Raw genomic sequence first — 22,596 nt, 5'->3', positions numbered from 1 at the left:
TTAATTCTTTTTATCCTTTTTCTTATTTAAACGTTAATTTAGAATCCCCTGAATAAAAATAATAATTAATTTTACAAGATTTTATTCTTTAAGTTGTTACATAAATATCAGATTAATACTGTGTTCTTATTAATCGAGAATAATCGCGAGATATTTTACGCTTTTTTTTCTGCGTCATTAGTTTTAATATTTTTTTCTATTTTAAACGTTAATTTATAGTTTTCTGATTCGATATAATAATTAATATAAAAAAATTTTATTAGCACGATTTTTTCGCATCATATCAAAAATAAAATTTACGTGGATAAAATGTAATAAAAGAATACAGTAAAAAAGTTTATAAAAATTTTTTTTTATTTGAAAAACATATTTCTCGATCAATGATAAGAGCTCACGATGAGAAAACGTCGGTAAAGTATTCCAAAATATCATGGCGTCATGTCTAGCGACACTTGTTGGAAATGTGCGTTTTCCTGACACGCCAACCTACCTGCTAATCGTGCTAACTGTTGCCCCACAATAATACATATGACAAACGAGTGTACCGGGCGATTTCAAGTACATGGCATGTTATTCTGAGTACACTAACAGACGCGACAGCTACACGCGGCGAGCTAGTATTTTATCATACGTAGTCGAAGTGTGACGTAAACGTGAATTATTTGTTATAAAAATTTTCACGACTCGTTCAAATATCTCTTTGATCTTTCTCAAAAGTACAAAATACTCCTTGATATTATACGGTATCAAAGATCGAGACGCCGCTAGTGCTTCAGATATTAATGGGATAGATTGGAGATACGAATGAATGATTTTACGAAATGACGACCCTTCGATATGACATCTGTTACGTTTTGATTCTGCTTCATATTTTAGTACATTCTACAGCAGCACTGGGAGATATTTTAAGTATTCAGGTAATTACAAATATTTTGTGAAATAAAAAAAAAACTATTAACTATTTGAGAAGTTAATTACATACTCGTTTACAAATGCCAAACATATATATCGCTGTATCGCGTACTGTGTAAAAAAGTGAAAATTTCTTTTGTCTTACAGCATTTACCTGACACTAAATTCAGCCCGAACGAATATTCCGACGATGACAGAGAATATTCAGATATTGATAACAGAGATCGAGGGTCTTTAATCCAACCGAATAACCAACAAAATACAAATGAGGGGTTGTATATAAAAACTGACAGCCAAGTAGTCAAAGAGCAGCCAGTAATTACAGATACTGTGAATAAAAGCAAGTATTGATAGATTATTTCTAAATATCTATGATTAATATTTTTCTATATTTTTTATATTTATTTCCAGCTGTAACTTGGGATGCACAATGGGGTGCCCAACTAAAACTTACTCAAGCATCAGCAGTTTCTATAGATCCAAATGGCAATATTGCCATATTTCATAGAGGTGATCGTGTATGGGGACAAGATAGTTTTGACAATGAGAACAAGTTTAATTCAAATAAAGGGCCAATAATGCAGAACACAATAATCCTTTTAGATAAAAATGGAAGAGTGATATCAGAATGGGGGAAGAATATGTTTTACTTGCCACATGGTTTGACTATCGATCAGTCTGGAAATTATTGGATTACTGATGTGGCAATGCATCAGGTATTCAAGTTTGATGCTCAAGACATAGAAAAGCATTTGGCAGAGTTAAAACGCATACAGGCTAGCTCAGAGACAAATATTGATCGTTTTGATGCGTCCAAAACTAACATACTGAAGCCATCTATAATCTTAGGCGAGGCTTTTGTTCCCGGTAACGACAAAGGGAGATTTTGTAAACCGACTGATATTGCTGTACATAGTAATGGAGACTTTTTTGTCAGTGACGGCTATTGCAATTCTAGGATAATTAAGTATAATAAGAATGGTGAACAAATTCTGCATTGGGGGCGACGTTGGAGCACTGACAGAAGTAATGATAAAACTGATAGCAATAACTACGAGCGATGTATAAGTAAATGTTAAACTAAGCTTTTTATTCTTTTAGGACCTGTCTATTCACAGCCTTCACCCTACACGTTTCTCGTCGCTCATGCTTTAGCACTTGCGAACGAATTAAACTATATTTATCTCGCCGATAGAGAAAACGGCAGGATATTATGCTTCTTTGCCAACAATGGTACATTTCACAAAGAATACAGTCACCCTGCGATTGGTTCAAAAATCTACAGTGTCGCCTATGCTCAAGAAAAATTGTATCTCATTAATGGACCTGATCCGTTTGTAAATAATCCGGCACCCGTGAGAGGCTTTGTGCTCGACATTTATTCCAAGAAGATACTATCTACGTTTGAGCCCAACAAAAGTATGGATCAACCACATAGTTTAACCGTGACAGAAGACGGTTCCGAGATATATGTGGTGGAGTTGAATAATAAAAAAGTGTATAGATTTTTACAAGGTACGACATTAAACATTACGCGTTTTAGAAAAATCAAGATCTATAATTTCCTATTATTATATAAATGTATTCGTCTAAATTTGCTTGTGTTCTTTTTCAGCGGTAAATAATTCATTATCTGCCAAGCGATATCGTTCCAAGATTCTAGTACATCCCGATACTGAAAATACCAATATTGAAAAGACTAATGCGACGAAATTGATTCTGACTCTTGGCTCAGCGGCCGTTTCTTTCATTACAACATGCATTGCAATTGCTGCTATCATAGCAAGATGCCCAAAGAAAGGTAGAAGGCGTTATGATGAACAGAGTGTTGAATTCTCGAAATTGGTAGAATAGAAATACTTCTTCGATCGTTTTTTTCGTTGTAGCAATTTTGTTGTGCACGTGTGTGTTAATTTATTTGTATATTTATTAAGTAGCAGCTTGAAAAACTTCGTAATAATTCGTAATAATTCGTAATAATTGAAATTTAGGAATGATTGCTATTGCATGGTAATAAAAACTCAAGACTGAGTCATTATTATTTTTTCTTAACATTGCTTCATTAAATTGTTATTATTATCCGATAATAATCATTCCCAGACTTCAATCATTTTGATTTGGTATCAGAATCTCTAAGATTTTTAAGTTTGTGTGTTTTAATTTTTGTTTCCTGTATGCATTTTAATCAAGAATTGTGCATTTTACGTACTTGCATTTTGCGTGTATTTACACTATATATAATTTATTAAATTGTAAATAGTCAAGATATACGATTTTTTTTCTTTTTTACCTTATTATTACGTTCAACTGTTTAAACGTAATGTACTGTTCCTTCTAATTTTTTTCTTTGATGTATTTGCACTCGTTATTACGTATATTTTATTGTTAGATAAGAAAATATGTTTCTTTAATTATTTTTTACAAAATTTTAGTTAAATGCCTTAATTTAAAATATTCTTTTCAATTTATAGTACCTGTTTTTCTTCCTTATTCACCCTACTTTGTCTTTCTCTTAATGTACGACTTGAGACTTTGATTATTCTCAATTACTACAGCAGCAACGCTACATACTATTTCTCATCTAGACTTTATGAATTATTTCCCGTATCGAATCAACAGAACAGCTCGAGAGTAAATTAAAATTGCAAGTTTGATACAAGATATGCATCGATCAAAGGAGAAAATTATTCCAGTAAATACTACTGGATCGAGATTAACATTGCTAGAAAGTGCTTAATTTAGTTAAAACAAGAACACCTTTTTATTATCGCGCATGTGCTCGGTAAAATTTTCGTAACAGCCAGCTCGAAATTTCGGTTAAGCATTTTTCAGCAAAGATAACCGGGTGTGTATCACATTCTGAATTATACAGGTTGTCTACTCAACATGCGAAAGAAGATGCGCTGGGAGGCCGAAAGACGGGAAAACTTCAAGCTTACCAGTTTGATGGAGAGCCGGCGAGGCAGAAGTTTCAAATTCCTGGAGAAGCGGCCGAATCCACGCGACTTCAGCAAGTTGAACACGGAGCCGGAGACGTCGGAGGACGAGCATCCCGAGAACAGTCTCGCCAGAGTCATTTAAGGGACCGCTGCTGAATCCCGTAACACTAGTCACACACGCATATACACATGCACATATACACACACATATGCAGTATTCAACGGAAACCAAAGAAATTAGATTCGTTTTGCTTAGCTGCATTTATATATATTATTTATATATATTTTTATTTATATATTTATATATTTCTTCCCGTATATCTGTTTCCTTTTGCCTTCCAAAAATATAAAGCTATTTCGCTTGAAAGTGATTTGGTTTGCTTAAAAAAATGCTTTCTTCGTCCAGAGAAAATAAGTTTGATGCTTTTTCTTATGCATTCCACAATTTTATAAAGACTTCATGTAACTGAGGTTGATAATGTGCCTTGAATCTTCAAGCTGCACAGTTTTACATCAAACGGAAAAAAGATTTAAAAATTAATTCAAAACATTTTTTTTACACGATTACGTTTAGTTCAACCGAAGTAGCACTATTACATTCGAACGAATGAAAAACAATTAGCAGATTGACAACGTCTGCTGGTGATACCCGTATAAATACTGACGCATTTTTATTAAAAATTTTAAACAGTCATTATTTTTAATAATCATATTTAATGAAAAGTACCAATGTTTTTAATGACTGTAGACCTCGTAAGATTATAATGGCTATATCACTTGTATCTGAGAAAAACTATGCAAGAAAAATTACTTAAAAAAATTAAAATTGTCTGATATGCTTAATATTTACAACGTCACGTAATAACCCTGCACGGAAAAAGTAAGTCTCTTGCATTGTTTATCTTGAGTAATCAATATCTAAAAGTCATAGAAATTTTACATAATAAATTGATAAAATTAATGCTAAAACACATTTTAGCATTTGCAAAAATTTTACAGCAACCAGAAAATACATATTTATATGTATAGTATAATTATATGTATAATCGATAGGCTAATGGATCCTGAAAAGAGATGCATTCTCGTAACCTTTTTTCAAGTTAATAATTAATTAAATACTCAATAATTATATAATTTGGCAACATATCAGTATGAAATATTAATAATTGTTTTGGGAACAAAAATTTAATCGAGAAAAAAAAATTATTTTATGAAAACCGTTTTTTTACATCTCTTTCTCTTGCCTTTTCTTTTCATTTAATTATACATTTCTATATATGTATAATGTATATGGAGTATGTTGCTATCTTTAAACTATTAAATTAACTATCTAGTACGTATATGTTGTTTTACAAAATCAAATTTACTTGCTTGTCGATAATTCATTAACTGGTTTAACATCACTGTCGTAACGAGCTCGTAAATAAATTCTGTATTCGTATTTTGGTTTTGTAATAAATATTAATTTAAGTCAGTATTGTATCTCAATTATTAATGCAGATTTCCCTTTGGAATAATACAGTATTCTCTGTACGATGTAAAAGCGTATGTAATCCATGTATGTATCTAACGTAAATACAAAAAAAACCTATATTTTCAAATAAAATTGATTATGAGCGTATTACTTTACTGAATCCACATATACTGACGAAAATTTATTTTTTTCAGCATATAACTTCGCAAAAAATCCGCATAAAAATCCGCAAATTAGAATTTACATTACATATATGTATATCTTAACAGACGTTATCCAGCAATAAATAGGAGTGAATCGTAATCGTTCAATATTTTGATAATGATTTATTTTTTTTACACACTTAGTTGACCTCTATACACAACTATACAACGATGAAAATTAAAATTCTGCCTATTTACCGCTAATTAAGGTCATCGACGATAATGACTTGTGATAGAGATGCAATAAAGTCAGTCGACTCTCTTCCGATTCACGCGAATCTGAAGAATCGGGTGGCATCTGCGGACAGTACGATTCGAATTGATTTCTGCGCGAAATATCCAAACGTACGATCAGCAGAGGCCATACATATATGTTACAAATCACCTGTAAAGAGTGACGTCCACGCCTGCTGTAAATTAAAAGACGTCAATCTCCACTCACTGAAGTCTATCTACACACGCATGATAAATTAAATAAATACAGAAATTGTTTCTTTTTTTTTTTTTCGCTTAAAAGGAGGTATCACGATCACCAGGGACACCGATCGAAATTCTTAATACCATTTAGATCCGAGCTAAGAACGAGAAAGAACGTTCTACTTGCCAGCATCAACGTAAATTGGCGTATCGCTAGCATAAAACGCTGTCTTGTAAAACATTTAATTTTTCTATAAAATTGTATGTAAATTACGTTAATCATACGTCGATCAATATATATGTCACATTTAAAAAAAAAAAAAAGATGAAGAGCTTAAAACGTTCCAAATTTACGCAAGAAATAATAATTAAATAAGTTGAATGCCTTTTAATTCATTGTCGATTTATTTATAACTTGAGCGGTTAGCAATACGTCAATTTAATTATGCAACAAAATTAAGCTCACCGAATAAAATAGTCGTTCATTTACACGCTAAAGAAATATATGCTCGACGACGAGGTATTGCACGAAGCATTCGAAAATAAGGAACCACAAACACTCCGACGAACATCGTTTAAGGTCTTGCTTTCGTCCTCACGTCGACGACAGGACGAAATTCGAGAAGGGACCACGCCACCACATCGCGCGCCCGGATTTTTGTACATTAAAAATCGTATACGTTCGTAGTAATACATCGACAATTGCCTATCTGTTATATTTATCGTTTAGGTTTACCTAGGTCTACTGTAAATTCGTAACTAGAATAGTCGACTTTTCGTAGCCGCTCGCAATCTACCACCGGTGTGCCGCCCTTTGGAATAATCTTGTTGCGGATCAACGTTGCCGTTGAAAAAAGAAAAAAAAAAAAGGAACGGCCACTCCAAAATATATCACAATGTCCATGTATACTCACGTTCGATCGTAATGTTGATGTCATCATACTTATTACATTATTATTGTAATTATTAATATTAATATTATTATTATCGTTGTATAATAATTATTATTACTATAATTATTGTAATTATTATAATTATTGTTATTATTGTTATTAGACGTATACTTTATTTACAAAACTTACGATGACAACAACGGAACAACGTATATGTATATGTACTTATAGCGTGCCATAAAATTCTTGAGGAATGTATGCTAGCTTGCATCCATCATCGAAACGTTCATCATTGGAAGAAACGCGACGACTGATGTGTCTTACTATTTCAAACTTATTAAGAGAAGCATAAGAAGATCACCCAATGCACTCCCGTAGAAGAAATTATTATACATATAATATATATTATATTCGATAGACGTCCGTCTCTACATACAAGATCGTGTATGATCACCGTCCGAAATGTAAAGTCGACACAAGAAGGACTAGCTTTTCGTTACGTTATTAATTCATATTCTTTTTTTTTTTCTCACAATAAATGATTCTTGAGTCACTTGTCGTCATTTTATTGCCAAAACATTTGAATAAATTGCAATTATGTAGTTTTAATCATATAACTTTTTAATTATAAATTTATTTTATATACTTTATACTTTATACGTATAATGAAAAATATTGGTATTGCTTATTTTAAAAGTAGTTTCTATCTTCTGTCATACAGAAGATAAGAAGTTATTTTTCAGACATTCTTTCTCGATTGTTTTAGTGTAGACAAACATGCGACGCAAGAATCCTACTACGACTCTCGGAAACCGGTTCTTTTCGAGCAAACTTAAAAACTTTGTTCTTTCGAACGAATATTTAAACGTCAAACGGCGCAATTTTATTTTTAAAAATATCGTTTTTAAAGCGAAACTACGAACCACTGCGTGCAGTCTCAGTTAAACGCAATTGCGACGCGTTGCAAGTCAAACAATCTGCGAACAAGAGCCGATAGCTTCGTCGCAATTGCGGTTCGAGTATCGGTAATTGCGGTAATAATACAATATAATAATAATATAGCCTATCACGTCAATATTTTTACTATATTTACACAATGTTGTATATGTAATACTAAGATAACTCGTCGTATACATCTCATTGCACCTCGCCTCGCCTCCCACTTTGACCTCCATGACTCGAAAATACAATGTGCATTATTTCCTGCGTTTCACCGTCGAGCGAGAAAGTACCCTCCGCGTGAGAGGAAACAGGCGTAAAATAAAAATCGCGCGGCGGAAATCCACGCCCTAATCAGTTTTGTCATCGGTACGAAGTTAAATAATTTACAATTAGCGAGGTCGACGTTTCTTTAGCGCGCAGACACTCGAAATGCCTCTAATGAGGGCAAAACGAGTAGAGTTTAACAACTGCATTTTAAACGGGATAAATTATCATTGCGCGATGTAACAATCGAATCGTTTCACCGATCTCATTTGGAAGAAATTTGGATAAATTAACACGCGTACATTGAAAAGCAAATGTGATGTTTACTGCGGCGACGGTGGTTGGCGTGCGTGATCTTGGCGTAGCGTGCGTCGAGTCTTATGCGAAAGACATGTGTATGTACCGCGGAGCACCGGTCGCCAAAGACTGATAATGAGGACTGAACGCGCACCCTCTACTTTTTTCCTGTCTTCTCACCCCTATCTCGGTCGCCTAGAGCTATCGTACGCTAACCGCTGTCGCCGCAGAAAATGCCATATCTGTCTTTCGGTTTACATACAATTACGTGAGCCAATCGAATGTCTGACGCAAACATAATTTTGTTGGTATGTGTGTATGTGAAGTAGCTACTTCGACTTTTAATTTTAAGACTTTGTGCGTTAAAAAATTTATCTGCACAAATGACAATTCCTCATTCCTTCTCCTTTATCGACAGCTCGATATGATTGCTGAGAACAAAATGTTCTATCATTGATATATATATATAAAAAAAAACTTATATTTTGACAAATAATTTTAGAATTATTGGCGTTTAGAAATATTCGAACTCATGATAATTAAAATAGGTTTACAGTAATCATAGTGGTTTGAAATTGTAATCAAGTTCGATGACAAAAAAACATCGGTCATTGTCGTAATTAAATATTCGGAGTTGTCATAATTAAGGTTAATTTTTAACAACGCTGAGTGAAATCCATTTTATCGTTTTATTAAATAATTCTTCACAAATCGCTGTGAAACGTTGAAAGTCCATTTAAAAACGAAATCTTGTCGATCTGTTTTTCGCGAAAAATTCGTTAATATCAATAATTCGCACAGCTAAAACAGTTGACGCCAATAATTCGATTTTTCTTTGTAAAATATCAAATGACGCTTACGTTTGTTGTCGTTTATGACGTATTTGACTAGACACTACGCGTTGGAAATATTTATCTGTTACATTCCGAATTAAGAAATTCTTAAAAGTGCAATTTAAATTCCTTCGACAACTCCATCGTAGGTATATGTCAATGTTATATTTATAGGATCAAGATTGTGATTGGCCTGGTATTAGCGTCGGCAGAACATATTTGCAGAAATTCTAGTTTACATTATAAATACGTTATAATGGTCCAGGGAAGGCTGTGATAATGAGAATCAATATTGCGCGAATGGTCACTGTCGATAATGCCAGCAATTTCGATCCTTTACCCTGATTTTACCTCCGCGTTAATTTATAGAAGAGTACTCCTTTCGTAAATTCTCGTGTAATTCTGATAATCATTTTCCGGTAGAATAATGCTTACATAAAAAAGAAATAATAAAAATACCTTACACGTTAAACTTTTAATCATCATTACAAATTATTACCGATTCGTTAAACCTTTTTTCTTTTAGTATTTTAGTTAATAAGTTCAAAGTTATCTAATTGTAAGCATTCGTTATTATAATAGCTTTGCTCTATTAGCTTTACATTAAATTCACAAGAATAAACATTTTTGGACTTTTATCGAATTTATAATGATGGTCGTTTTAATATCGTCGATTTTTTACCTCGCTGTATTATACTGTGTTGATGTAATATTTATAATTATTATAATTAACCGAGTGAATCTTTTCGATTGCGTTTCCTTTCCGCTCTCGCTCTTCTGCATAATTAATCGGGGAAACTCACAATCAGTCTAACTTCCGGCGGCCACTGACAGAACAGAGAGGAGTACTCGTTCCATGGATTTCTGGTAAGCTTCTACCGGCCGGCAGTTTTTCTTCGTGAAACCGAACGTCGAAAAGGCGGTTCAGACGACGCCTTGATAAACAGGACTGTACTCCATGTCGTGGGTATACTGAGGTGGTCCTGGCGGCGGTGGCTGCGGACTGTATTGTTGCGAAGCGTCCGAGGCACGGCGTCTGAGCGCCGCGATGCTGTGAGCGCCTCTCCAGTCCGATCCCTCGTTCGTGGTCACATCGGCATTTACGCAGGAAACACCACCGCCTCCGGTACCGCCGCTGCCGCTGCCACCGGTACCAGAAGTCGTGCCCGGAGAACCCTGGCCGCAGTTCAGCCCCGAGCCCATTCCACCACCTTGTCCAACCGAGGAGCCACCCGGTGGCGAACCTCGCGATGCCGACACGTGCACACCACCTAGATAGAGTAGATAGAAGAAAACGAAATGAGCTTTACTTTTCCCGATGCACTTAATCATTGTACCGATGTAAAAAAAAAAAAAAAGTTCACCAATCATAAGCATTAAAGTAAACATTTTCGATAAACTGTAAAATAACAATTAAATATTTATTGTGCCATAGTCAAACCACCTATAATACTACCGCGGATGAAGCAGCGTATCTCTTGAACGGTTCAGGTATAGCTTCACAATAAGCAATTCACAGGTGCGGCATCACACAGGTGTAGGAAAGCAGCGAACGTTTCGTTTCTTCGTGGTAGATATTAATACGGTAGGCTGACAAAAGCGCGTGGGGGTGCGCTACCGGCCGTCGCGTCGTAAAGTCGTTTCCGCCTCCTCGCACGCTACGCCGGTGGGCCTCGAAAGACAGCGCGGGAAAAGGGACCTTTTTTTTTATGACGGTGTTGCGCCGAGCACAAATTTGCAGAGGACTATGGCAGCGGCTGCTTTTGAAAAGCCATTTGAAAGAATGAAACGTCTAATGGCGCACGATGTGCGTGATTTTATGACTATTGTCGGCTAAAACGGTGATACGTGCCATAGAACGCGTATACACTGGGCGGATTCACCGGGCGCAATCAATGAAGTTTGATTCCGCGTATAGCACGAAATAAATGACCGAGCTGAAAAATAAACGAAGATAAACGCGGCGTAATGCGGCACGTGTATATTTTTACGCTTAAGAATAATAGAAATCATTGAGGTTTATCCTTCTCTTACCTAAGAAAAATTGGTGTTACGCGTGAATTAGCTGTTATTCCACTTGTCGTTCTGCGCTTTGTTTCGTACCTCGGAAAAGTGCTCCGGAAAAATAAGGTTAGACCACGAGCGGAGCGCGCGAAATGCACGGAGTGCACGGAGCGTCTGATCTAAAGTTCGCTGCATTCGACGTTACCGACACCTTCATTCGTCATCTCTTTCAGCGACGTTCAGCGGATTCCGGCGATCACTATTGCGACACCATGAGATCTGCACCTCGCCCGTTTTTTTCGTCGCGGCCGGTATTCTCATCTCGTTTCGAGTAAGTGATTTTTACGGGGAACAATTCATATCGCGGCCCGTTTCATTGCGTCTCTTGGTGCAAGTTTCTAACGTCGTTTATTCCGTCTTGCGTCGAGATCGAGGACGACCCGGTGAAAGTAAGCAGCGTCACGAATATCGAGAGTGCAACAAATGATCGCTCGTCGCGTTTCTTGATTTTAAATTTTAATCGTAAAAAATCGCCGCGATAATCCACCGTCATTCTTTCGGTCGTTCGTCTCTCGAGTGACAGTGTCAAGTGATGTGAAGTGCTACAACACGTCAGGATAATTCAGAAACTGCCACGGAAGGAAGGAAGGAAGGAAGGAAGGAAGGATGGATGGAAAGAAGGATGGATAGACCTATTCTAACCTAATCGAATGCTACAAACGTAAGTGAACCGGCAGCACGCCGTCAACCGTAGATTACACAGTTGTAATTATCACGAATTAATGTCTCCAATTAGAAACGACGCGTGCGTGGTCTCTTCTAATTTTACTAAAATTAAGAACTGCCACATTTCTTTTCCTCGAGTAAAGCGCGCGGCTTGTCCGCTACTCTACGACAGCACGAATTCAAAATTGGGCGTTTCGAAACGCGATAATTAACGCATTAACGGAGGCTTGTTTGCGCCAATCTGGCGCGGCCTGCTGCGAGAGAGAAACGTTAAATGGAACTTCCCCGATCGACTAACAATAAGAATCGCGCCACCTTGTTGGGTTACATTGGCGTGCTAATCATCATTGGTAACCGAAAAATAACGCTCTAGTCTAAAAGCTATTTGCTCTAAGTATTATCCGCGGATAAAAGCATATAACCGGCAACGAGCCGAGGCTGGACGGGTTCACCTTAAGGCCGCGTTCGTGCACACACATCGGCGCGGCGCGGCGTACTCGTGGAACGCCGATTTTTTCTTTTCTCAAGTGACGCTACCGGGCGATAACACTCGGTAATTGGCATCGTATAAGCGTTACGTGCACACGTATGCGCGCATACAAATATACGGCTGCGAGTCAGCTTGCGAAATTGTGTTACGCCAGATTTTTTACCGTAAGCTGCGGGAAAGTTCGATGTCGCGTTAAACTTCGTGATCGTTGCCGTCAAATTATTTGTACTAATTAACATGCAATCGACACGGTTTTAAGAGAGAAAACGACAACTTGGAGCAACCTAATTGTCACTACAACAAATAGGAATATCTCATCTCTTCTCTCGCGTATGAATGACCTCGCGAAATATCTGACTATAATAAACTCGCGAACGAAATTCGTAATTCGTTTTCAGGGTGACGATCTGCATCATAACTAATTCCAACTTGAATAAGTCTACCAAATCATATTGCTGATATGTATTTTCGTATTAAAAAAAAAAGGAAAAAAAAAAGCAGAATTTTCAACGTCTATTTTAAATAGTTTATCGATTCGTCAGAGCTCCAATGCGCAATAAATAAATTTTATATCAGCTGAGATCAACGTTGCATCCTGCATTACGTGGCAAAATTATAATGACAGCTACTGTTTCAGAACTTTCGTACGTTAATATTAAAACTCGCTTTGGATTATTCAAGCATATCGGATATCAAAAATACACGGATTATCATAATTCCTATATTATTTAAGTACCGCGTTGTTTCACATTCGCAAAAGCGCACACGCGTTTTGAATGAAATTTTCGGTTTTTCACCGCTGCGTGAAATCTTGAAAGTTACAGTCGGTGGTGAGTACGCCGGAAAGCAATCTCCGTGAAAGAAGAAATTTCACACGCGATTTATCCCCTCGAGTATAATATCTTTGAAAATACAAGGTCCCCGGGTGAGGTAAAGCGTAACTCAACCAAGACAGGTTGCATCGAGATGTTATGGTAAACATACAGCGAAAGATCTCGCACCTAGGTGCGAGATCGGGCTTGGAGTTTGCCTGCGTAAATAGACAGGAGGACGGGGTTTATGTTTCTGTCTCAAATTCCTTACGTGCAGGCGCATAACCCCTTCGAACCTTAATGCACCGTAACGTTTAACGACTTGGCCAAAGAGACTTCCACGGCGCTGTTTGCACGTCGTCTTTTAGAGGACCACGGTACCAAAAGTTTGGCAAGACGATTATCGGCACACGTATAAGCGACCGGGTTGACGCGAACGTTAAGATTCTCTTGGGTGTGCCTATTCGCGTTCGCGCATTGTAGCCAACTCGGCAACGTTTCACGTTACTTGAGCGAGCGACGATGAAAAAGCGTTACGTTCGTTTAAGCCGCCTGAAGTAGCCAAGTATAATCGTAAAACGCTTTTTTACGTCTAGACAATCTTTTGCGCGCATATTCTTAAAGTTACTTATTTTTTTAGAGGATCAGAAACGACGTATGATACGACAGACCAAGTATACACTCACGATAAAGATAATAAAACGCGCGTATGATTTCAATTTTAAACCCGCAGCGCCAATGTTTCGTTTAGTTATATGTATATTAGAGATAAATTTCTTTTTCGTGATTTCTTTTTTTATCGTTACGTAGAAGACTCTGACTTATAATTCTCGTTAATGCTCGCGGTAACAACTTACTGATAGAATTGAGTCCGTAGTTGGTATGGTAGACAGATTGCGACGGGCTGTTGATCGGAAGCCCGGAGTTTCCGAGACTAAGACTGGAACCTAAACTTCCCGTGCTTTGTTGACCGAGTTGCCCGAAACCACTCATCGTCATGCCGCTTTGCAATTGTCCAAGACCTGCGGGTCAAATGAGCACAGTTAAATATATGAGGCGTAGTTGATACGAGGTGACGGGCGGGACTTCGCAAAGAAATGAGAAAGATCGGTTGGTTATCGGTGTCATTGTCGGTACAACCGTCGGTGAACAACCGACGCGACGGTGGGACCGATAATACGCCGTAAGTAATTTCAGCTGTCTCTGCCAGTGGACGGGCGAAATTAAATTAGGAGGCAAGCATCGTCGCGACTTCGTCTACGAGAATTGGTGTTTCCTTCTCATGTTGCTTCTTCTCCCGTTAGCGTATGAACGAGATGCTAATCATATCGTGCATTAAATGACACAATTGTGTGCAATTTGCATGGTACCGATGCTTCAATTAAGTTACAAGCAAAAGTGCCCCACGTCTTTGATAATTTCTTTTGCTCTTCTCTCGTTACACGTACACTTTGTTCTCAATATTAATTAGCCTTTAAAAACAAAAGTAATTGCAAATTAAGTTCATAAAAAATTTATATATTCAAGTTAAGTATTAAAATGCTGCAGCTAGATTATACATATAAAATAATCTTAAATTTTTGAGAGATATGTCATTAATATTTCAAGAAACATAAAAAATCAATAGTTTCATTGACCAATAACGCAAAAAAAAAGTCAGATTTCTTGACACTTAAACGTAATTATTTATTTACGCAGCTTTTAAATATTCACATCCTTCCTATTTGACTTATAAAAATGAAAGAGATTATTGCAAAAGTATACGAGTCGATTTTTACTAAATCTCTTTCTCCTCTTAGATTTTTATATGTATTATCAAAATAGATTGTGTAAGTATTTCATAAGACAGTGGATCAATTTAAGGTGTCTAATTAGAAATTAATGAAGAAACGAAAGAGAGATAATCTGTAAACTAAAATATTATTTTTCTTTCTAGAGATATTCGATGCGTATGTATAACGCATTATTTATTTCATTTTATAAAGTAAACCCGGTTGATTAAAAATAAGAATAAATGTAGAGCTCATGTCGGTTATGTGTAAATGTATATATAAATTATTTAATTAATACGGTTAAATTGTTTATACACTTACACAAGTTGCAATATGTATTGGCATGTAGTACGGTATGCATTATGGAATACCATCGATATTTCATCAACAATCTAGTGTGACATGTGAAATTGATAGCTGCCACGGAAATAACTGTCGAGGGAGACAATTTTTTAAAGGAGATTTCCGGAAATTCTCTTATAAATTTCATTTTTAAACATACATGTGGACAAATATCGAGCTCTTGTGAGCAATAACGCAGACGATCGAAGGAACATTTCCTGTCTTGTCCACCGAAATCACATGGATAATTTCTTTCTCCTTTTTTATTATTTTTTTTTTTATTTTTATCTTGCGCTTACGTTCTTGATTACGGTTAGTGATAAAAGCTATTGATATCTGACCTGCCCCCATTCCCCATCTATCCGCAGGAGTATGAAACATTCCGGTACACAAGTCAGAGGTCATCGGTCCGAAGGGTGGTAAGCCGTGCGACGGTAGCAGTGATCCCGAGGACCGAAACACATTGGTTGTCTTCTTGCGTTTCTTCCATTTTGCTCGTCTATTTTGAAACCATACCTACAGGCATACGAACAGAAAATCATTATTGATAATCGGGTAAAAAAAAAAAAAAGTACGTTCTACAATTTTTAAAACTTGAAGGAAACGTGTAACACATTGCAGTATTTTAAATTACGAGTGTCTCTTACGTCTTTCCTCCTACGTTTATTTATGCAACGCAAATTACTATTCTTACATTTTACACAAATAGGATCGTTATCCTTTAGTCTTTTTCTGAAATTAACCCAAATTTAAAGTTAATAGGTTTCATTTACTAATGAGTAGCAAAAAAGAAGTTACACGTCGAGTCAACTAAAGCTATTTATTTTTTAATACGAAGTCGCATTATCCGACAATTTCTTTCGCCGCGCTCTTTCCCCCGCGATAACATTTTTTTCCTCAATAGGACGTAACCAAATCCAACCATTGCGACGGTAAGATGTCCCTCGGTGTTACGACAATATCTTCGACCCCACCGCGGGTAGCTATTAGCCGACGTTATGAGCTGTTGATTCTGGCCACGTAGTGGCCCCCTAAGCTGCCGGGGTCCCGGGGACTTGATTTATTGATATCGCATGCAAAGCCCGCCTCTGTGTTCTCCGATATACCTACCCTCGCCCTATCTCGCCACCACCACCGTCACGACTACACTACTACTACTCCACCGTCTATCTCTCCCTCTCGCTCGCTCCCATCCCTCGTGCAGACTATAGTCCCTTTTCTGGCACGGTAGCTCGCGCTGTAGCCATCTCATATGTGCCCATAAATTAGTACTTTAGCATTAGAGCGCGGGATGCGCGCTTGCGCCACCGTACGCACCGTACATACGACCACACACGCAGAAGAGCAATACCACGAAGGGGCGGTGGTGCAAGGGGGGGGGGTGTAGGAACACCCTACGCTAACATACGAGGATTATATGAATCTAATTGGATATATGGGATTTACACGCTCCAGTATACACCTCAGGTATTGCAACGATCGTTGCATTCTTACGCGCTCGAAGAGTCATTAATGTCAGGCGACGATTTTAAAAGCAGATTTTTAAGATGCGGCTCGCAATGGGATGTCGATGTCTTGAATTCATCACGCGTTTGAAAATTTAATACTTTTAATCAAAATCGATTCATCCAACGTTAACTTGTCAGGCAGCTTCATAGCTGCATAATTTAGTAATTACGATTATTTCGAGTGAGTTGATGTGAAATTTATTCGCCTTTGTTTTAGATTCTTTTTATACATATACTAGATACTGATTTATCTTTCTTGATATAAGTTAGTATTAAATTCACAATCAAACTGTTATTTTTTTATTTTTAATTAAACGTGAACAATAATGCGGCTCTCTTTTATTATTTTTTTTTTTACTAAATTAACGTTTATCGTCCCGTGATATTTGTCGGAGATTCGTAACAGCTGGCGGGTCTCTTGACTCTCAAGGATGGACGCTCGTGACGAGAGAATGGCATTAGAGCTGGGTGGTGTTAAGTGCATTGGGACTGAATCAGCGTCTATATATCAGTCAGTAGCGTAGAATCAAATACTACTCTCCTCCATCTCCATAAAATGTACTACATCCTTATATAAAGATAGACATATCTACGATTTCGGATACGTGGATACACATTTCTTCTCGTTGATATCGTACGCGACTCCAAATGCAAGTTTGAAGAGTTAATAAAATATAAAAATGAAATATTTTTAAAGTTAAATTAAAAAAATTCTTATTTATTTGTTATTAAATGCTTCTATTCGTAATTTTACGAAACAGATAGATTAAATAAGTAGCAAAAAAGGCATGTTTTCAAAATCACGGCGTTTTTGCCGTCAACGGCGAGTCATCTCTTAACACATAGATTTCATGGAGGAATTATGACAAAACCGTGACTAAATGGCTTGTAGGTAATTCGTCGGTTACACGCCGATATAATTCGAAAGAGAGAAAAAGCACGAAAGAGACTGCTTACGCGCAAATCGCGCATTATCACATATACCCCTTATCCCGCACGGCATAAGCAGCGTAGCATAGTATAGACAACACGTACGGCAGAACTTCCGTTAATTAACGCAGGCGGATGCTAATGATGTCAGTTACGAAACAACAACGCGCGAACGAGTGCTTTCGATATGCATGCTCGATACCGAAAAGTCGAGCATTTAATGAATTTTTCATTTGTATTTAAGATTTATCCCGAAAGTACATAGAAATTTGAGCTTGCATTTAATAACCACGTGTGCGTGTGTACGCGTCTAATTAATACCGCGGTTCTATAAATAAATTAAATTAAATTGTAATACAACAAACTAAAAAAATATGTGAAGATATTAAAAAAATAATTTTCACGCGGTATTATTTTAAATATTAGAGTCAGTATAAATAATACTTAGTAGCGGAGGATTACGGCATCAAAAATACATATATGAAATCTTTATAAATGCAATCAGTTTAACGTACACCGAAGGACAGTTATAGCGTTTTCTGCGGCGACAGCGGCTAGCGTACGTAACCCTAGGCGGCGGAAGCAAGGGATGAGAGAACGGGGGGAAAATCAGTCATCGGCGATCCGGCCGGCGCGGTATATACATGCGGCACATGTGAAACTCGACGCACACGACGCTAAAATCATGTTCGTTAGCTGTCGTAACCGCAGCAAATGCCATATCTGCCTTTCAGCGTATGTGTTCTCTAATACGTAACAGTTTCCTTTTGAAATCGATCGATTGGAATCGACAGGCCTTGCCCGAGAGCTTTATATACTAAAACTCTTAATCAATGTGATTGAAACAGTATAAAGACACGTGAAATTCACTTAATAATAGTAATAATCAAGCTTCAAAATTAGTATTAATAGAATAGTAATAGTTCTATATATAGTTTCTCTCGTATTCCGTAATATTGTATCACTCCTGTTTTTCTAGTACTGAACGTCAAACCTGAAACTTTGTACGAAATTTATTAAAACTTCGGTTACAATAATATTTGACAGGCTTGTTAATATTAAACACACGCGTTACATGTGTTCTGTAAAAAAATATATTTCAGAAATATGTATTTTTAATATTTTACGTTATTGCATTAATGAATGATATTCCGTCGATAAGCGATAATCAATATTGCTGTTTCATTATACATATACGCACAAGCCTGAAAGGGGTATTCGTAAAGAAACAACTGGCATGAATCGTAATAGCAGCAAGAACACACCTTTCGATGACTAAGATGCTCTGATTGACGCCTTTTCGTAAGATATAAGCACTCGGGCGAGGAGCGAACCGGCGCGGCGGGTCAATTAGGAACATTGCTTTTTAAAAATTGATCAATCACTGCTTCCTCGGGGCGCGTGCGCTATGGCAGCTGTTCCCAGGAAACACCTGGGATCAGGATGAGGGTGGATACGAACGTTGCTAGTTTCATAATATCGACATCGACTCTCCTAGTAATCCGGCTACTCGAGATCGCGAACGCATTTTGTGTTCCACGTGCTGTGGTGCGAAATATGCTTTTCGTAAAATTCCAGACAACAGATTGCTATGCATTATCACAATGACAGACAAACATTTATTTATTTAATTTTTTTCCCATAAAATCTATGTCTCTTTATAAATTTTTCATGTTAAACGATAATTGTAAAAAAGAACATCGTTTTAGTAATTGCAAATAAATTGGAAATATAATATATCAAGTAAATTGATCAAAAGTGAAAAGAGCCAATTAATTATCTTGTTTTTTCTCAGAAATGAAAAAAATTTTTTTCGTATAAATACCAACGTTTATTTAGCGATTGCATAATTTACGAACAGAAAAAAAAATTTGTGGATTATGTTTGCTTTATGTTATTATGCATTATATATTATAAAATTTATTTAATAATATAATACTTTAACGTTTATCATAAATATGTGTCTAATGAAAATCTGATGCGCTTATTATTTAGATTCAGTACTATTTAACATTCTTCCTGTGCGATAAAAACTTGCCATAAATTTATCTGTCAATATTTTTGCATAAGAGGCTTACGGAAAATTTACATGACAGACTATTTACATTTATAATTCGTTGATCATTAATTTCAGAGAATAAAGTAATTTTATTTCATAAATGAAATATTGCCCATCGTTAAATGCATTTGTAACGTGATAGTAGTATACAATGTATACATGATCAATATTCCATTAATGACAATGCATTATCAAATCATGTATGCTGCCAGAGTTTCAAAATTAGAAAAAAAAAGAGTTGTCAAGTTTTCTATTAGTGAATTTTAAATAATTATTCTTTGTTTAGTTAACAATCTTTTTAATTTCATTTATCAAGATTGTAATTCTATTTTAAATTAAATTAATTTTAAATAAATAGTAAAGCAATTTATATTTATCTTTCAAATAATAATTCCACTATAATTATAAATCAAACTTTAATATTTTTTTTTAATCTTTATTTTATTTAACGACAAAAATTTCAAAGTTTTTTAAATTTATATTTTAATTGAAATCAGTTCAATTTGATCAAATCAAAGTATCATACTTTCAAAAAGTGTTTCAACAACAACGAAGGATCATAGAAGACAGTAAGGATCGCGATTTTCAAGAAGAGACCTTTTCTTTCTATTTCTTTCCGTCGATCGCGAATGGCTTAGTTTAACACCGGAGGAGCCCTCTTCAAGGGGAAGCAAGAAAAGGTGGCAAGAAGCGAGCATTGGCCAGGCAAGGATGGTTTGAGGTTAGGGTGAGGTTTAGGGGGTGGAGAAAGGGTGGCGAGACCTCGTAAAGGGGGTTTCAGCAGGCGTTGATATAAATTGAGCTTGCCATCAAGGCAAGCGGCGGGATCTGCCCGAGGCCACAAGATATATAGGAGTAGCTTTCAGCACGCCATTGAAGAATAGTCCGACTCACTTCGCGGAAAAACGCCTCGAATCGCCACGAAACGAGATAACGTTTCTCTTTCGTGATTCCGCTCGGGATAGGAAAAGCTTTCCGCGATGAAATTTTGATTCACTGTCTCAAATAGCCGATTTACGGGATTAATATTTTGCGATAGTACAAGAAGCTAACAATCCTCAATAAAATCGTGTATTTATTACGCTCAATCAACTAACTTTAATTGTTAAATGATATCTCGTGATCTTTTTTTCAAAAAGCACGATTGATCACAATCATTATAGTAATCAAGTATTTTTATACATACATATAAATAAATGAAAAGACGTAATAGGAAGTTTGATAGAAAATGTTATAGACGAAAAATTAACATATATTTAGATGTAGCCTTTTTAAATAAAAATTAATATACGCGTGACCCATTTCCATTACTGCTAATATTAAAAATGTATTCTGTTAAAATTTCCAAACTTTTAAATATCATCTTTGCGAATATATGTATCGATAAAAGCGTCGATACACTTAAATTCAACCTTTACACTTCTTCCCATTATTTATAACGGCAAGAAATATTTTTGTAACTAACGCGCTCTCGTGGATTAACAAAAGAGTGCACGCTCCGGACCAGGTGGTGATAAATTTAATGAAAATAAATACTGCATAAGTTGCGTTTGCGGGATGTGACCCTGATTGATGACGGTAGTCGGGAGACAGTCTGAGGGTGGCAAGACGCATTATCCGGACCGCCCACTGTTTCATGTTGCGTTATACTATACGTATTATACCATCAGGAGAGAGATTTTTGCTATGTTATTAGAGAATCGCCTGACTCTTAACGTAAAATTAAAAATCAGTCACTTTGATGCATCATTGTGATATGTCACCCATCTCTTATGTAACACGTAACCGTCGCAACAATATGATTACAGCTCGCATATTTTGTTAATTATTGAGAAAATTAATTTTTTATATATTTATATAGTACATATATTTTTTTTCTTTTTAGTTAATATTATACACTAAAAGAAAATGTTAGTTTTATATTCTAGATACGTTTTATATTTTTTAAGAGAACGTTATAGCTATTTAATTAGCATAAATGCAATCGAAATGATTGACGCAACTTTAATAGAAGACTCGGAAAAGTTATTCCAGCAAGAAGAGAAACGCAGGCAGTTTCCTCTAGAGCACATAATCTCATAAAGGGTTTGACGCGAAACACGACGATAAAATGCATACTCGGTGCTCTCACATGCACCTCGCGGCCATAAACTTGATCCATTTATACTTTATTATTATTTCACGGCCGCAATATCGCTGGCTTACGATACCTGTCGTCAAATTAGCTCGAATTGCTCGTGGAACTGGATTTACTTGTTGGGATAAACTCGCTCGCAAAAGTCTATACGGCGCCCGTGCATTTACAAAAAAGCAGCATATCAATCATTCTCCGGGATTGTATCCTTAGGGGTATATATCCTTTTCTCTTTTTCGTTGAGGAAAATATTAAATCGAATATTAAATTTTACATATTTTTTTTTTTTACACTGCCCCGACTAAAAATAAGAAACGATTACAATAACGTGCGTGTAAAAATATATGACCTTAATATCGACTTTGCCTAAACTACCTCGTACGCCTGCGATTCAATTTTCATTTTACGCTGAATATTGCAAATTATTTACGCATTATAACTCTTCTATAATAATATTACGTTATACGGGTTACTAAACGTTATTTAACGCTTGTAAATTTCTTTGTGTAACTTAAGTGAAGTACGCCATGCGTGTTTAATTCCCGGTGCGATTAATCGAGTGGGCTTATGGATTTTTGCTGCTTCGAAATTATTCAGTGCTGCAGACGTCATAACAAAATGGGCGTTAGATGATGCTCCCTCGGG

The 22,596-nt window shown here is 36.3% G+C and overlaps 2 protein-coding genes across 3 annotated transcripts in view; one reads left to right on the top strand and one right to left on the bottom strand.

Annotated features, from left to right (window-relative positions):
• The first annotated feature begins 412 nt into the window (after positions 1-412).
• On the top strand, positions 413-5,472 carry LOC139108324 (peptidyl-alpha-hydroxyglycine alpha-amidating lyase 1). Its single transcript, XM_070666493.1, has 6 exons — positions 413-917; positions 1,060-1,252; positions 1,324-1,938; positions 2,014-2,427; positions 2,528-2,713; positions 3,785-5,472. Exons 1-6 carry the CDS (start codon positions 822-824, stop codon positions 3,991-3,993), a joined length of 1,713 nt encoding a protein of 570 aa, XP_070522594.1. The 5' UTR covers positions 413-821; the 3' UTR covers positions 3,994-5,472.
• A 164-nt stretch (positions 5,473-5,636) lies between these two features.
• Otp (orthopedia homeobox) overlaps positions 5,637-22,596 on the bottom strand; it is a 40,953-nt gene continuing 23,993 nt past the window's right edge. For both annotated transcript variants that reach the window (XM_070666516.1, XM_070666506.1), the window contains 3 exons: positions 15,662-15,836; positions 14,064-14,228; positions 5,637-10,445 (listed from right to left, as the gene is read on the bottom strand). In XM_070666516.1, the coding sequence (XP_070522617.1) occupies positions 10,099-10,445; positions 14,064-14,228; positions 15,662-15,836 (687 nt within the window). In that variant the 3' untranslated portion in view covers positions 5,637-10,098. The remainder of the gene's footprint in view (positions 10,446-14,063; positions 14,229-15,661; positions 15,837-22,596) is intronic.

The sequence above is a fragment of the Cardiocondyla obscurior genome, linkage group LG01, assembly GCF_019399895.1.
Source record: "Cardiocondyla obscurior isolate alpha-2009 linkage group LG01, Cobs3.1, whole genome shotgun sequence".
Lineage (NCBI taxonomy): Eukaryota > Metazoa > Arthropoda > Insecta > Hymenoptera > Formicidae > Cardiocondyla > Cardiocondyla obscurior.
Note: the sequence above shows the minus strand (reverse complement) of the source record. Positions and strands in the feature narration are given on the sequence as shown.

Coding starts and splice junctions, on each gene's coding strand:
- LOC139108324 (XM_070666493.1), top strand. CDS start 822: ATGACGACCCTTCGATATGACATCTGTTACGTTTTGATTCTGCTTCAT. Junction 2,428..2,527: donor AGTGTATAGATTTTTACAAG/GTACGACATTAA, acceptor GTTCTTTTTCAG/CGGTAAATAATTCATTATCT. Junction 2,714..3,784: donor AGCAAGATGCCCAAAGAAAG/GTAGAAGGCGTT, acceptor TGAATTATACAG/GTTGTCTACTCAACATGCGA.